General features: G+C 39.9%; 2 protein-coding genes across 2 annotated transcripts in view; both read right to left on the bottom strand.

Moving 5' to 3' along the window:
- Positions 1–947: 947 nt before the first annotated feature.
- LOC311279378 (protocadherin-11 Y-linked-like) overlaps positions 948–16678 on the bottom strand; it is a gene marked incomplete at its 5' end in the record, with an annotated part of 35290 nt that continues 19559 nt past the window's right edge. Inside the window, 4 exons of the mRNA XM_084390831.1 lie at positions 948–1571; positions 1691–1709; positions 1872–1973; positions 2336–2524. Coding sequence (XP_084246957.1) covers positions 1548–1571; positions 1691–1709; positions 1872–1973; positions 2336–2524 — 334 coding nt within the window. The 3' untranslated portion in view covers positions 948–1547. The remainder of the gene's footprint in view (positions 1572–1690; positions 1710–1871; positions 1974–2335; positions 2525–16678) is intronic.
- Positions 6956–14997, bottom strand: LOC311286479 (protocadherin-9-like; the record flags this gene model as incomplete). The annotated part of the gene is made up of 11 exons (XM_084402693.1): positions 6956–7219; positions 7778–7888; positions 8186–8493; positions 8650–8798; positions 11218–11390; positions 12166–12255; positions 12349–12393; positions 12679–12842; positions 13110–13178; positions 14491–14507; positions 14957–14997. 11 exons carry the CDS (start codon positions 14995–14997, stop codon positions 6956–6958), a joined length of 1431 nt encoding a protein of 476 aa, XP_084258819.1.

Below are 16678 nucleotides of genomic sequence, written 5' to 3'. Positions count from 1 at the left end.
TCCCATAAATGTTGTTTTTAATGCTGAAATAACGTTAAAAATACCTATTTTTCAGGCTAGACCAGTCAATGTGCATGTACAAGTAAGGTTTCTATGGGAACCGGAGCTTTTAACGGGACCTGTAGTGCAATGACATTACGCGATTGGCTCTTTTACTTAGAAGGCGGGAGGAATTCCGCGCCATAATATGCGTAGCAGTTTCTCCCATTGCTACGTCCCAGTTCGCCTATTATCCGTACATTTCACTACATTTCTTCCCGAAACGGTAGAAAATTAAATTAGATGGAATGTGGAGGATTTTAAGTGTGATAAGATGGTTGACAGGGCAGTGACAGGATGCACGTAACTAAGCGACAGAGCTGTCCGGTTAAGATGCAGTTAATTAACAGACAGCTCACAGCTCCATAGGGAGCTGCCTTACTATCTACTCCCATAGGGAGCTGCCTTCTTAGGGCCGGTTTACACAGATCACGTTTTGCATTCTCCTGCACGGCTTTTTAATTGTTTTTCTATAACGAGATGCTTTAGTCAAGATAAATGTCTTTGCATTTTGACGCACTCTGCTCCGCCTGGCCTGCAGAGGGTGCTGTTGCATGTGCTGTTTCCCTCCAGGAGTTGTGGTGTGTAAAAAAACAACAACAACCTTAGTTCTACTTAGAGATGTGTGTATCTCCTACCCAAGCCTAATAAATTAAATGAGACTGTTATTGAAATTTAAATGCGATGGTCACTTCAAAGAAGTAATTGTACAATTATTAGTACAATTTATTTGATATTTTATCTGGAAGTTTAACTAAATATCTGTAACATAAAACCTTTTTAATGTTGGTTAGCTATTACCAAATGCCAAATCAATGATAATTAAAGACACAGAGGCTATATATATATATAAAAAAATCTACATTTATTTACATTTATACATTTGGCAGTTCTTGTATTCCTTGGGAATCAATCAAATGACTGTGGCGTATCCAGCACCACCTCTCCTGTTTGCTCTACAGGACCGCTACATCTGTCTTAACAGCTGTATTTTTCAGTATGAATTCTGTTTTAAATAACATTTCAATTCATAATAAAGTGTCAGTGACGTCTGGCTTCATGTCGGGTGATCCAGACAGCCACTATGAGACAGTAATATATAATGAGTGGAGCAGAGTGATGCTTGTCTCTTTGAAGGGAATTCGCCCTGTGTTGTGTCTGTTGTGACCTGAGTTTGTCATTGTGAGAGTCACATGACAGCTGATCCTGGAACTGAGGACACATGATCAAAGATGTTAAACCCTGTAACGCTGAAGCCCAGAGCCTGATTTCTGTCTAAAGCAGACCTGATACTCGTGTTGTTTCCTCCATGTTGCGGGAACTCAACCCTTAACAGCTGCCTACATCTCAGGTTTAGGATTAGGGCTATATATAGTCATAATCAAGACATCAGTTCATGAAGTCTTGTACTCCACTGAGAAGAAGTGAGGAGCTTTGATCCATCAGGGTGTTTTCAGAGGGCAGAGATGCTGTTTCCACTGATATCACTTCCATTCTCTCATTCTCTGTCAGGATCTGTTACTAACATCAACCTAAGAAACACACAAAGCATATAGGACAAAATTATAAATAAGAATTTAAATGTTTTACGACAAAATTATACTTAATAAATTATACTCCATGAGTTTGTCGTTAGAGCAAGGGGCTTTACCTCTCTGGATTCTGGGTTCCTGTTAACAAAAGAAGAAACATGTTTAGTCAAACATCTCAGAACAAACCGACATATATAAAAACATGGTAACTGATGCATATTTAGCATTTGAGAACAATCTTTTCACAAATTAGTTTAACTGTAGGCTATATCTTAACTTTAACAATATTTTTGCACTTACGTGTAAAAGTCAGCAGGATTGTCCATACTGATTCTTCTTTCAGGTTTAAAGACGGAAGTAATTAAACTCTGTCTATCAGAATCTGTGCCCTTTTTCATTTTCCTGAGGCAACAAAAATATGTATTGTAAATTTTCTTCAATGCGAAAAAAATACCCCTAAAACATGAGCAAAGTCAACACAAAGACAACTGGCATTGCATTACTGGGTTTTAGGAAAGCTACTACTGGCAGTCCAGGTAAAACAGAACAGACAATCAAATAAAAGAAAAAAATCAATTCTGATAGATAGACAGACAGATAGACAGACAGACAGATAGACAGACAGACAGACAGACAGACAGACAGACAGACAGACAGACAGACAGACAGACAGACAGATAGATAGATAGATAGATAGATAGATAGATAGATAGATAGATAGATAGATAGATAGAAAAAACTGCAGTTATATGGCCACAACTTACTTGACAAGATGGATAATTGTCGACACTAAAGTCACACTGATTACAGCCAGCAGAACACTGACAGCAATTGTGACGGTTTGACTGGATTCTCCAGAGTCTCCTGAACTGTCCTCCACTTTGATTACCAAACCAGGACCAAAAACCTTCTTCAGTTGAGATGTTAAATCTATGTTCTCACTGTTCAGTTTCCTGTGGGAGTGAAGATATTATTTCAGATGCTGCCCATTATACTCTCATCCTAATTATATAGAATAGATGTTATGCAGGCAAGAGGGAAATCTGCACACAACAGTATTTTAATGCACACATTTTTTTTTCACACACACACACACACACACACACACACACACACACACACACACACACACACACACACACACACACACATATATATATATATACAGTATATATGATATTTTTGTAAATATATTAGGCTATATTTTTGTAAATATATATTATATATATATATATTATATTTTTGTAAATATATTATATATCTATATATATATATATGCACTGATGTATCGACCAATCGCTACACTTTACCTATAGTCCATTTTCTGCATTATTTTGCATATATCTGCTTAACGGAGATATACAACCTTGTGGCAGATCATATTCACATGCTTCTTTATAATGAGCTTCGCCACAGATATTTGGTCTTCAGATATAGACTGCTCAATGGATCGATTGTGATTTTAAACTTAACAAAGACTTTCTTCATGCATAAGAATTTACCGGTTCTCACACTTCATTGGCAATCTCACAAGCATTTACCGACATGTTAGATAGATGGAAAATTGACAGATCAAGAGTGCACGCTGTTGTACCTGACAATGCGAGTAATATAGCTAAAGCCATGACAACGGTGATATTATGAGTTTGCCCTGCATTGCTCATAAAAGGCATATTAAAGCCAGTGTAATGTGACAGAATTGGTCAGTATGTGCCGAAATATCGTAGGCCACTTTAAACACTCGCAACTAGCGACATAAGCAGGATGTAGCCTAACTACGAGGTGGAATAGCACCTTCTATTCGATGGAAAGTCTTTTAGAACAGAAAAGAGCGCTCGCTGAGTACGCTGCAGATTTGAACAAATAACCAGAGAGATTAGCAAAGAAGATGCGTTCGTTACTGACATTATCCCCGTTCGAGACTCTAAAAAGGTTACACAGCAAAGAAACCGACAGTGACCACTTACATTCAATAATTCAGAAGTCGGCTTTTAGTCATCATAAAAACACATAGGCCTAATAGTGTTTACGTCATGCTTTATTTGTAGATATCGCACAACAATAAAAGAAGGGCTCATATAGACAAGTGAATTAACAACAAAATCTTTCTCTGCCATGTGCAACAAAATTGTATCTAGCACGAGAGCGCTGGGCCGCTGATCAATGTAACCATGCTGCTAATGTAATGAACGAGAAAAGAAATCAACTAAGCTGCGATAAAGCATGGATACTTTTGTTTGTGAAGAAGAATTTACCCCTTACTCTTAAACATGGGAATTGAATGATGAGTGGTTGTGGGCCTAGGTGTTCAGAATTGCTAATGTTAATGTAATTTAAGAACATTCAAAAAAGTTAAAAATGACCAATTTGATGTTCAATGATAAAGCAGAAGTGCTTTTGTTTGCTTTTAAATGTGAGCCTATAACAGGAGGGCTTTTTAGAATTCAGTCAATGTTAATATTAATTAATTACATTCAATAAGTTAAGAAATCTGAATTGAATCTTCAGAATTTAGTTAATGTTGTTAGGTTTAAGTAAGGATAGTACTGACTAACACGATAAGAGCAATCCCATATGATGTCACTCACCTGTGAATGATAAGACTGCTGTGTGTGTAGACTCAAAGGAAAACGCAGCTTTTATGTTCACATGTAGATTATTTTGGACAATGATTTCTTTTCATTTTGGGACTATCATCACCACCGTGTTTTAAAAGACAAAAATAGAAAAAAGAAGAAAACCTGAACGCAAACGGTACGCTTGTGCTTTACTGAAAACACGGGACATCCACGCTGCACGTCGCCAGGTCAGACAAATGCAGGTGAGTGGCCTCTCTCTGGGTAGTTGTTAGCTGACACACGCACACATATACTTGCATCCATGCATTCATGCATTTTGGACATACTTGCATACATGCACATTTATTTTGCATCTCATAGGGAAAGTTGTTTTGGTGTTACCACGGATAACTACAAACATAAAACCCCTAGTCGGCTGTAGTAGTTATATATTACAAAAATGTGATAGAACGTGATAGAGAAAATAAACTAAACAGACATGAGGACATGAGGTAAGATTTGATATAACAAAGTGTTTTGCACCTACCCAGCAAATACATTTGCATGAGGCTACGTCTGTGGCACGTTGCATTTCTGCTATGGCAACGTTGCTGTCTACGTGCTCATAGAATTGTAAAGACACGCCAGGGCTGTAGCAACATTGTTGCGCAACATTCAGCAACTGAGAGACGACGTTCTGGCCATTTTTTTTATGCTAGATATAGATATCCCCCATTTAGCATGTTTTGTGGTTAATTTTTAATTAGCCATATGTTAAAAAATGATATACTTTTTAAATATTGTTTATCCCTATTATTTATTATGGGCCTAACAGTAAATTCATTATAATCAACATCTACAAGTGTACACTTTGAAGAGTAAAAATGACATAGAAGGTTACCTAATTCAACTTTATTAAAACTGCATATGGTAATCAAATTGCACTTCCAAAAGTCATACATTTGTGAGAAAACAAAACAGGGATTAACGTTTACTAGCATGAGCAGACATGAGAAAATTTAGCAAAGAAACGGATGAGATGAAAAATGAAAGGAAAAAATAAACAGTTGTGCGAGCAGTTACAAACTTTTTTTTTTTTTGTGCGTTTAAAAAAAGGAAAAAGCATTAACGTGCAACAAGTAGGCTACGCGCTGAAATCAATTACTCATCATTAAAGTCATTTTGGCTTCATACTTTTGGCATAAAGTTATTAAATATTTGTCATACCTGACCAGAAGATGTTCAAATAAATGTCACATTAGACAAGGAAGTTGTAGGTTGTGTTTGAATAAGTACGTATCTTATTTAGCTGAGGTAAATTAAACCCAATTCTCACGTATGGATTGCTCGATGAAGAATGAGAGACGGCCCAATTTAAAAGGCTGATTTTCGCGCTTCAGGGCAGTGACGAGTACATATGTCGTCCAGTGGTTGTCCAGACACCGTTGGCACAACCTTAAGCAATGGCCCTGAACGGTGGTTCAATGTCAACATTGTGACAACGCTGTAACAACCTTCACCACATAACGAAGTTATAGCAACCTTTTGGCCATGTTGTTAAAAAGTTGTTAGAAGGTTGAGTACGTTGTGCCAACGTTCTGTGTTTGCTGGGTATGCCTCGATTTCGCTTTGAAGCAACTAATGCATTTTTTGAAGCATTTGAGAGAATTGCTGCAGAACGAGATTGAATCCATTTCAAATGAATTGGCTTCAAATGAATCCATTTGCTGGGTTGTTTTTTTCACGTAGTGCTAGGTAAGTCAACCTGATTTTGAAGGTATTTCATGTTAAATAATAAAAATGCACTCTTAAATCTCATTGGACAAGAACATATTCATATTCAGTATTTTTTATTCAATGGCATATCAGTCTTTTGCAATCATAAAATACTCAAAAACATTTAGTAAACGTTTCAGGATGTGATAGGAGCAGCAAGCAATAGCCTCGTGGGCAGTCAAAGTTAAAATGGAAATGAAATGTACTCAGATTAATTTTATAACTGATCAAAATTAACTTAATTGACTTAAAGTCAGAGCACTGACCACAAGGCCATCTGCTCCAACCATTATAACTGTTTATTGTAAACATGTTTACTGTTTCCTTGCACATTTCCACATACTTAATAAACTGATATTAGTTCAACTTACTCTTTGACCTTTGTGGCTTGGATGACATCACCACTGGAGTTCATGGCGATGAAACTGACGTAAGTTTTGTCTGTAGATTCTCTAAGAATGGTGCGCATCTCATTCCCATCCTCAGCTCTCAGACTGAGGATTTTCACAGTCCAGCCTAAAACTTTCCCCATGGAACTGAGGAAAAAAAAAACACAGATGGTGTATAGAACACAAAACAATAAGAGGAGATATCAAGAAGTACCAATTCAGTCCAGTTTGTAAAACAGAATATATATGTATTTTTATTAAACTGGCTTATAATGTTTTGCTCATGATCAGCGGTGAGCTCAGACCTCCACAGGGTCAGGTGTAAAATCGCTTTCCTGGGTGGGGGTGTTGGTTCCTCTCAGTGAGGCACCATAATATGACCAATTAGGGGACTTTACTTTTAGAGATTAAAGGGGCAGATGCTAAAAAATCTGCCCACCCATCACCTATATAACACGTTTCAATAATGAACAGAGATTACTTACTCTTCCATCTCTGGTGTATTCTTATCCACTATGTATACGGGCCGGTTTAAGGAGATTACTGAGACGCTGTCACAATGCACACTTTCTTTGACTTTAATCTGTAGGCGGCAAACACAAGAACTCACAAGAACACAATAACTCATTATATTGACTGCTCTGTTTTACTGCTTTCTTATTCAAAATGCCATTGGTGGTTTGAAAGAGTCTTTCAAAAACTTTCCCTTTTTTCTCTCTCTGTTTCTGCTCACCTGTACTGTTGTAGTCGTGAACAGCCCATGTTTATCAGTGGCTTTAACCTGAAAGGTGGATTGATTGCCTCCAAATCTGGATGCATCCAGTACGTAGACCTGACCAGTGCTTGCCTCCACATCCAGCAGAGTTGTGGACTCCAGCAGGGAATACTGCAGTTCTGAGCTCTCGCACATATCAGGGTCCAATGCCTGAGGGACACAACACCACATTTCAACCACTTTAACTACAATAATATCATGAAATCAATTGTAAAACATTTTTTTGATGTCAGGCACTTCATATATAGACCCATTTAGGGGATCCCATCAGGGGATAATGTTATGGATTTAGTTTTGAACTTTAATTACATTTTATAAATTAAGCAGCTCGTAAACATACTTTTTCAACAGAAGAATTTAAATAACCTGTTAAACATGAAAGTATTTTTCCTTAAATATAAATGAAGGGTTCTTTAAAAAAAATTTTTTTTAAACTTAAACAAAAATTATGCCAGGAGAAAAAAAGGCAAGTCTGATCACTTTGAAAAATACATCTCCTCAACAAGACCCATGATTTGAGGAATCATTCATGTCCGTAGTACAGATGGCATGGGATGAGTTAAGGGTTTGAACAAAATCACTGGCCGTTTAGTATGAGCAATAACAACAGTAACAGTGATGTTTGCCTTAGTGAACACCACTTATTACAAAATAGATCTGACTACATCCACTGCATTTATATCTGTGTCTATGCCAAGCCACACTCACCTGCACCTTCACTATAGGGAATTTGTATGGAGAGATACTGAAAATTTCTGCTTTATAATTTTCAGCATCAAACACAGGAGCCTCATTCACGTTCTCAACCTGAACGCTGACCTGAAGATTGTGAGAAAAAGAAAGTCAAATTCTCTGTGCCAGCTTTCTTTTAAGAAGAGAAACTTTGTCTTTGAAAGAGTAGTACTTAGGCCAAAAACATACTCCAGGTAAAATAATAATCTAGGTAGTATGTGGACACAAACACATCTAGCGGCACAAGCTTGTGTCATTACATTCTGATATATATATATATATATATATATATATATATATATATATATACATATTATGTATTAACATAAATTGGATACTTGTGTAGAGTTTGTTTCTGGCCTTAGTTTAAAGTAAGGATAGTACCGTTGTCTCTGCAGTGTTTGCAGGAGTTCTGGAGTCTATGGCTTCTACTGTGAGGATGAACCACTCCTCTTTCTCCTTGTCCAGCGGTCTGAGAGCTTTTATGGTTCCCTCACCATCCACAGAGAAGACATCCTCATGTGTCTTCATGTTATAGCTGACCGTAACCACTGGACTACTAGTTAATGCCTTGACCTTGCCCACTGTTGAGGCCTCAGGTTCATTCTCTTTTATTGTGAAGTTGTAGAAGGAGCTTTCAAAACTCACACTCTCAGTGAGAGAGGCAATTTTGAAGTGGATCAAGACTTCGGCTACAGAGAGAAGAAAGATGTTAATCTTGACATGTTTATCAAATCAGATTTTAATAGTTAAGAAGGAAATAACTGCTCCAAATAAGAATTGCTCACATGATCTGCATTGTATTAACACCAGATTCACTAAAGAAATTACGCAAACCAAGCCCAAACCTTCATCAGATTCTGGTGGTGTTCCATGATCTGTCGCTATAGCAGTGAGGTTTAGCAGCGTGTCTTCTGTGACCTCGCTAAGGTCAGAGGTCAAAGTGATGACTCCTGTTTCAGCATCCAATGCGACCATTGAGGAGTCTTCAGAGAAACTACAGAAAAACAACATTCATGCATCTGTCTTAAAGGAGTGATGTAGGTAAGTGTGTTCATTGTTTAGCCTTCATGTTATTGATCCTAATGAAATGAAGTTTAGTTAGCTTAACCTCAGACCCCGTGTCCACATACGTGGACACCACATTTTTGGCTGTGTGCAGCTTAATACTTAATTCTGTGTAACTGGAACTGGTTTTTCACAAACATGGACACTTATACTGCCATCTGGTGGTGTCAGGAGAAAAAAAAAAGTAACATAAATAATTTCAAGATGGCGGAGAACAGAGGCGAAATGTCACGCAGCCACATCAGACCAAAACGCCCACAAGGTAAAAAATGTAATAACATTTCATCGTTGATTCTTGTTAAGTTATGCATAATAGTGTTGTATGATTAAAATGGCATGCACATTTGACAAACTTTTGTAACAGGAAAGATTTACTAGGCTGCTAAACTTGATGTCCACATATGTGGACATTGGGACTTAACTTCGATGAAACTATAAGAATTTTAGCAAAAAAAATGACAATTTGTAGTTGCACAACTTGCGAGCTTCGTGGCGCGCGTGCACACACACACACACACACACACACACTCTCTCTTGATCACTCGCGATCGCACACACAGACACTCTCTCTTGCCCATTCACGATCGCGTGCGCGAACATACACACACTCTCTTGATCACTCGCGATCGCACACACAAACACTCTCTCTTGCCCATTCACGATCGCGTGCGCGCGCACACACACACACACACACACACACACACACACACTCTCTTGATCACTCGCGATCGCACACACAGACACTCTCTCTTGCCCATTCACGGTCGCGTGCGCGCGCGCACACACACACACACACACACACACACACTCTCTTGATCACTCGCGATCGCACACACAGACACTCTCTCTTGCTCATTCACGATCGCGTGCGCGCACACACACACACACATTCTTGCTCACTGCGATCGAGCGTGCACACACACACAAATAAAAATAACATTCCTAGTTTGGAGAAGTTGAAGTTTTGGAGTGTTACAAAAAAGAAAGCAACTTTTCAATTTTTTTTTTTTTGGATATGTTTTTTATTTGGATATAAATTTTGTTTTTCCATATCAATGTTCAGAAGTGGTGATCAGTTGACAGCTCCGCCCCTCTCTTCACCGAGTGTCCAAGATATACAGCCAGAGGCCAGATGAAACGTCCACAAAGTCACAAAGTCGATCATCGACCTCCGGCCTAGGGTGTCCTGGTGCCACGTGCACTGATGGACACCCTTATGCTTGAACATGGTGTTCCTTATGGACAAACTGTGACTAGCCCGCTCGGGTTCAGATCAGGGGGGCCATTCCTCCCAATCACGCCCCTCCAGGTGTCACTGTCGCTGCCCACGTGGGCGTTGAAGTCCCCAAGTAGAACGATGGAGTCCCCAGTCAGAGCGCTATCCAGCACCCCTCCAGGGTCCAGGGATCAGGTCGTCGAAGCCCCCGCCTTCGACTGCCGCCCGATCCTCTAAGCACCGGCCCCTTACAGTCCCACCTACGGGTGGTGAGCCCACGGGAGGGCAGCCCCACGTCGCTTCTTCGGGCTGAGCCCGGCCGGACACCATGGGGGAGGCCTGGCCACCAGGCGCTCTCATACGAGCCCCACCCCGGGCCTGGCTCCAGGGTGGGGCCCCGGATAAATTTTCCAACTCACCTGGGCTGAGCTGTGGGTCATGACCGAAAAGACAAGATCCCGGATACAAGTGGCCGAAATTAGCTTTCTCTGCAGGGTGGCTGGGCGATCCCATAGAGATAGGGTGAGAAGCTCGGTCACTCCGGAGGAGCTCAGAGTAGAGCCGCTGCTCCTCCACATCGAGAGGGGCCAGCTGAGGTGGCTCGGGCATCTGTTCCGGATGCCTCCTGGACGCCTTCCTGGGGAGGTGTTCCGGGCACGTCCCACCGGGAGGAGACCCCGGGGAAGACCTAGGACACGCTGGAGAGACTATGTCTCCCGGCTGGCCTGGGAACGCCTCGGTGTCCCCCTGGAAGAGCCGGACGAAGTGTCTAGAGAGAGGGAAGTCTGGGCATCTCTGCTTAGACTGCTGCCCCCGCGACCCGGCCCCAGATAAGCGGAAGATGTATGTATGTATGTTCAGAAGTTATACAAGAGTAACAACGAAAAATGTTCAGGCACAGGCTGTAAATAAAAGAGATTTGCACTTTGTTACACAATGGTGTATTGATTTTTTCCTGTGAATTCAGACCCAGTGTCCACATATGTGGACATCATTTTTTTCAAAAAGTGCTTCATGTTCAAAGATAAATTCTGGTTATTATATATATTGGTCCCCTCCTAACCCCAAAAAGCTAGAAGAAATCTAAAATGCACGCCAAACCAAAGCTCGGGTCTGAGGAGGTTAAGCTTACCTGTAGCTAATTAGCGTGTTGTTTCCAGCATCTTTATCTGTGGCCGAGAGCGTCAGCAGCACATCTCCAACCTTGGCGTCTTTAACCAGAATGCTTTTGCTGTAGGTGTCGGAGCTGAAAACTGGAGCGTTGTCATTGACATCTGTGATACTGACCCTCACTGTGGTGATGTTCTGCAGAAAATGAACCCAAGCAACCCTTTGTAGTGCAGACCAAAAGTTCATATTTGAGATGTCTAGTATCTAGCCTAAGGATTGTACTAGTATCAGGTATCAAGAGCTTTTAATATGAACATAGAGTTGGATCCACAGTGTCAAGGTAGCTTCTTTGTCAAGAGAGCAGATCATCTGCGCAAAAAAAAAAATTCTGCCTCTGGTTTGCGTCATTTGTAACCTTTATAGCAGGGCTTCTCAACTCTAGCCTTGAGATCCACGCAGAGTTTAGCTTCAACCTCTATCAATCTCACCTGCCTATAACTTTCTAGTAATCCTGCAGGAAAGTGGACCTTGATGAGGAGAGTTGAGAATCCCTGCTTTAGAGCATTGGTAGCCAACCCTGATCCTGGAGGGCTACTATCCTGTAGAGTTTAGCTCTAACCCTCCAACCAAACACACCTGAACCAGCTAATCAAGGTATTCAGGATTACTAGAAACGTTCAGCCTGTACCTGCCTGTAGTTTGTAAGTAATCCTGAACACCCCGGACAGCTGGTTCTGGAGAGTTTGTTTAAGGTTGTTCAACTCAAACAAAACCCTAAAAAGTCTTTCAAAGATTTGATTCCATGAAGCTCGCAAACTCTGGAAAATCAAGCGGCATCAAAAGTGATGAGTCACCCATAGTGTAAGTACACAGCTGTCGTCTGGAGCAAAAGACACAGTTTACAATGAGATGTGAGTCTCTGAGTGACCAAACACACTTCTGCTGTATAAAGATGTGACATTACACACACCTCTGACACTGTGGCGCTGTATGTTTTACTCTGGAAGATCGGAGGATTGTCATTGACATCCTGAACTTCTAACGTCCTGATGTTTTTCAGCTGAAATGGAAAATGAAGACTTTATAGTGAAGGTTTATGTGATGAATACTTTGTCTTATTGAATAATTTGGTAATGTTTTAGTTTAAACTTACCGCCGGGTTTGGGCAAGTGAGTGAATAATACAAAATCCCTCCTGACTAGAAGAAATAAAACACAAAGAGACATGTGGCACTTCATTTCTTTATGAGATAAAAAAAATGAAAAAGTAATACTACCAACTATGCCCGAATGGGCAACTGTCGACTGTCAGTCAGTGGATAATGTTGGTTTGTAGTTAATGATAAATTCCATTGAAGAAAAAAAGAATAAAATAAAATAAAAATTGAGAAAATGGAATGAGATAATTACTCTCTCTCTCTCTCTCTCTCTCTCTCTCTATAAATATATATTATACTGTATATGTGGATCAGTGAGGAACAAACCTCCTTTAGTACATCAGCATCCAGTGGTTTGACGGTTCGTACAGTAGCGGTTGAGTCTCCATTAGAGTAATCCAGCTCCAGAAATATTACACCAATGTCAAAGATATGTGACTCCAGCACCAGACGATCATCAGGTCCGATATTAGTGATAATCTCTACATCTCCTGAAGGCCAGATCAAATATATATATTCGGACACACAATCTAAACATAAATGCTAGATAATGCCAGTATTGTTCTTGCATTACTACTATTGTAATATTCACAAGCAAATGCATTTTAAATGACCATAGTGTTTTTTTTTTAAATATGAATTATTTTATGTCTCAATAAAAATCATATAATTTACATTGAAATAAAATAGTCTAAATCTTCTAAGTCTTTTGCTTGCAAATGTGAAAAGAAGCATCTAATATTGTGGACATTTCTCACCTTCATATCCCTCCTGGATTTCTCCTACTCTGAGATTGGTTCCAGTTGCACAGTTTATAGGTAAAGTACCTTAAACAGAAACAAGTTATTGGTTTTAGGACTTAACAAACAGCTTAAAGCCTGAATATGGCAGCACAAAATACACTAAATCACACAATGGGCCCTATCTTGCACCCAGCGCAATTGACTTTGTTTCTCTATGTATCATTCCTATTTTGCACCTGCGCACAGCAGACTTTTTCCTCCACAGACGCACGTCGGTAAACTAGCAAATGCATTTGCGCTCCCGGGGCGCGGTTCAGCGCAAAGAGGAGGCGTGTTCCGGCGCAAGCGTTCCCTGGTGCTATTTTGCAGGTTTAGAAAACAATTCCGTGTTGCGCATGATATTCATATGCTATTTTAAGGGCGCATGCTTGGCCATAATCAATGTAGCGTGTGCACAACGCGCATACACTTTGCTTATCTCATCTACACACAGACGCAGCAGTTCTCATTTTTAGAAAACCATACATTATTACAAGGAAAAATATTAACACACGAGGGAAATCATTGTTGTGTCCATGAAGATGTGAAAAAATAGGCATAAATCTAGCTTACACATTTACCCAAATTATTATACGCCTGTTTAACCAAAGCTAATTTGGGTGGGTTTCTCCCATCCCCAGTGTAACTTCTCTGTGTTTTACGGCCCTGACGAGAACGTCGGTCTCCTCGGCTGTGAACTGCTCCTGGCGTGCGCCTGGCAAATCCGCCGTTATAATAGCAATCCGCCATGGAACAAACGTGCCTGCTCTTAAAGGGAATGTGAGATGTCGCTCTGATTGGTTTATTTCACGTTACGCCCAAACCACACCTATGAATAATGAAGCTACTTCAGACCAACCCATTTTAGATTTGCGTCGGGCGCAAGAGTCATTTATCCCGCCGGTATAATAGCAACAGCGACCCAAGACCCGCCCACAAAGTTACTTGTGTTTCGCTTGATACTTGTGTTTCAGATCGTTAAAATAGTGCCCAATATGTAAAAACAAGATGTATAACAATTTAAACATGGGCATACAGTTTTATGCTTAATTTTAATTTCCATTATTTTTTTACTGATATGCTGGTGACATATAGTAGACAGTTGTCATTCTAATCTCGGATTGGAAAATGAATATTACTCCAATGTTCAAACTCGTGTCATTTAATCTTAAATCATTTCACTTACATTATTGAATAAAGCGGGTTCCTATTAAATCCTGCATTTTACTTTATTAGAAGACCGTTGTCCTGTAAAACACATGCTTTTAAACAGACAACAGCTAGAACTAGGCCTCACATCCAAATGTGTGAATTTAAAATGTTTATTTCAGCTGGTTATGAATGCATTTTGACTTACCAATAGCACTCCTTACACTGTGGACATGAAGACAAGATAAAATAAATAAAACCAAGAATAAATCCATCTTTTCCATAATTCACTGTCAGTGCCGCCTGTATTATGAAGGCTGGCAGGGAAGAGAATGAATATTCCTTGTGTAATTTCTCCCTCTGAGCTGTTCCTTATTGTATGTCATAAACAGTTATGGCCTCTGGTGTAAGCAAGTATCAAAGGTGCTTCATAAAGGCCAATAATGAGGAGAAATGTGGGAGGGATTGTACGGAAATAGTTTCATGTTACAAGTTTATTTGAGGATGTCTGAGATTTTAAACCGATAGACTTTGCTATTGACTTTTACTTGGCTTCTTGTATCACCTCACACCCTGCACTAACTCAGATGAGATTATTACAAAATAAAAATCTATATCCTTTATTCCATGTTGCTACTGCCATCACAATCAAAGTTTATCTTATCACTGCTTACTAGTTATGAGCCTTGTTTTTCAGAACCAGCGTTATATTCATTACAACAACATTTAATGACATCACAGAACAAATCAAAGATCACACACAATAACACTGTACATAAAAGATTATTATATTTTATGTTGATGATATGTAAAAAAGTTTTTAAAAAAATTGGCATACAGATGAAAGTGCAAAACTGTGAAAAAAACTAAATTTGGTGTCTCTTAATCTGCTGGAAGAAGGGATCAAAACTCTGCTAGATAGTGGCTCTCCAGGAGCAGGATTAGACAATAAATGGATCAGTTTATGCATGAGTGCAGAGGACTATAACCCTGCTCCTGCAGAGCCACTGTGCTTCAGAAAACCTGCCTGTGTGTTTTCAGGTGATCCTGAAGAGCTTGATTGGCTGCTTCCAATTAGGCATAACTGCAGCCCTGAGATCTCCGAAATGGGGCAGGAACTCCATAAGTGGGCAGAACCTCCGAAAGGGGGCGGAGTCTCCACACGCAAAGACTTTCTCGTTTCTCCATTGGCTCTGGCTTCAGTCAATTGTCATTGACTTACATTTCAAAATAAAGGTTCATGAATTAAAAGTTGTTTCTAGTTGATCTAAAATAAAAAAATGATAAAATATGGACTGCCCGGCTCACATTCTCATGTTACATAATCTTATTAACTGATTATCTCCTACACTGCCATTTTCTCTAGCACACTATTCAGCGCAAATCCTCCCATGCAGTCAATTTCACTGGTTAAGGTTAGGTTATAGCGTAGCATTTGTTGTCGCATTGCATTGTGGAAATCATCACTGTGATTGACATGACCAATGAAATCTTTAGAATCTGCTGTGGGGTGGAGTTTGCACAGAACTGGGTTGGGGGAAAGAATCACGCATGCTTGTCATGGACCCGTCTGTCAATGGGAGGAACCACGCCCTATTTTGGAGCTCTTACCCCATTTTGGAGATCTCCAGGGCTGTTTCCGAAATCACCCCCTATACCCTTAAATAGGGCACTATTCGAGGGGACAGCAATTTGTAGTGGTGTCCGAAACCATAGTGGAAGTTATCAAGTGCACTCATTCAATCCCACAATGCACAGCAATAACGAGTGTACAACCGATGTACGCTCAACAGAGCTAGAGAATACCTATAATGTACACGTCAAATTAATTCCTATGTCTCACCAGAAGATAATTGATTATTAAACTATTTCATTAAGGTTTATACATGCTATAGTTTTCATGACAGAGTTCAAGATAACTCTTTTCATCTTACTACTGGAGCTGATTCAAATGATTATTAAACAGCAAGCACAACTATGCAAAAGCGGCAGCCCTTCGGCGCACTAAGTGTCCAAATTTACTCACTCATTCAAGTGGACTATTGTCATGAACTGCTCTGAGACACAAAGGTTGAGGATCCAAATGCAGTATTTACTGAACAGGTTAATACAAAGACATAATCCAGATAACAGGCAAGGGTCATACACAAACAGACAATCCAAACAATAACAGATCAAGGCTGAGGCAAAGAGAGAAATCCGAGGGAGCAGGCAGAGAATCAAGAGAACCAGGACACGGGAGAAACAGGAAACAAACACTCTCAGAAATGCAGTGAGACAACACACAAGACTTCGCAGGGAATGAATGAGTGTACATGGTTTAAAGCAACAACATGGAACTTTTCCTCTGCGGTCGCCCTACAGGTTGGAAGCGGAATTGTCCATTACCGCTGTCG

Source organism: Rutilus rutilus (assembly GCF_951802725.1).
Source record: "Rutilus rutilus genome assembly, chromosome: 2".
Classification (NCBI taxonomy): Eukaryota; Metazoa; Chordata; class Actinopteri; order Cypriniformes; family Leuciscidae; genus Rutilus; species Rutilus rutilus.
This window is presented reverse-complemented; position numbering and strand designations above follow the sequence as displayed.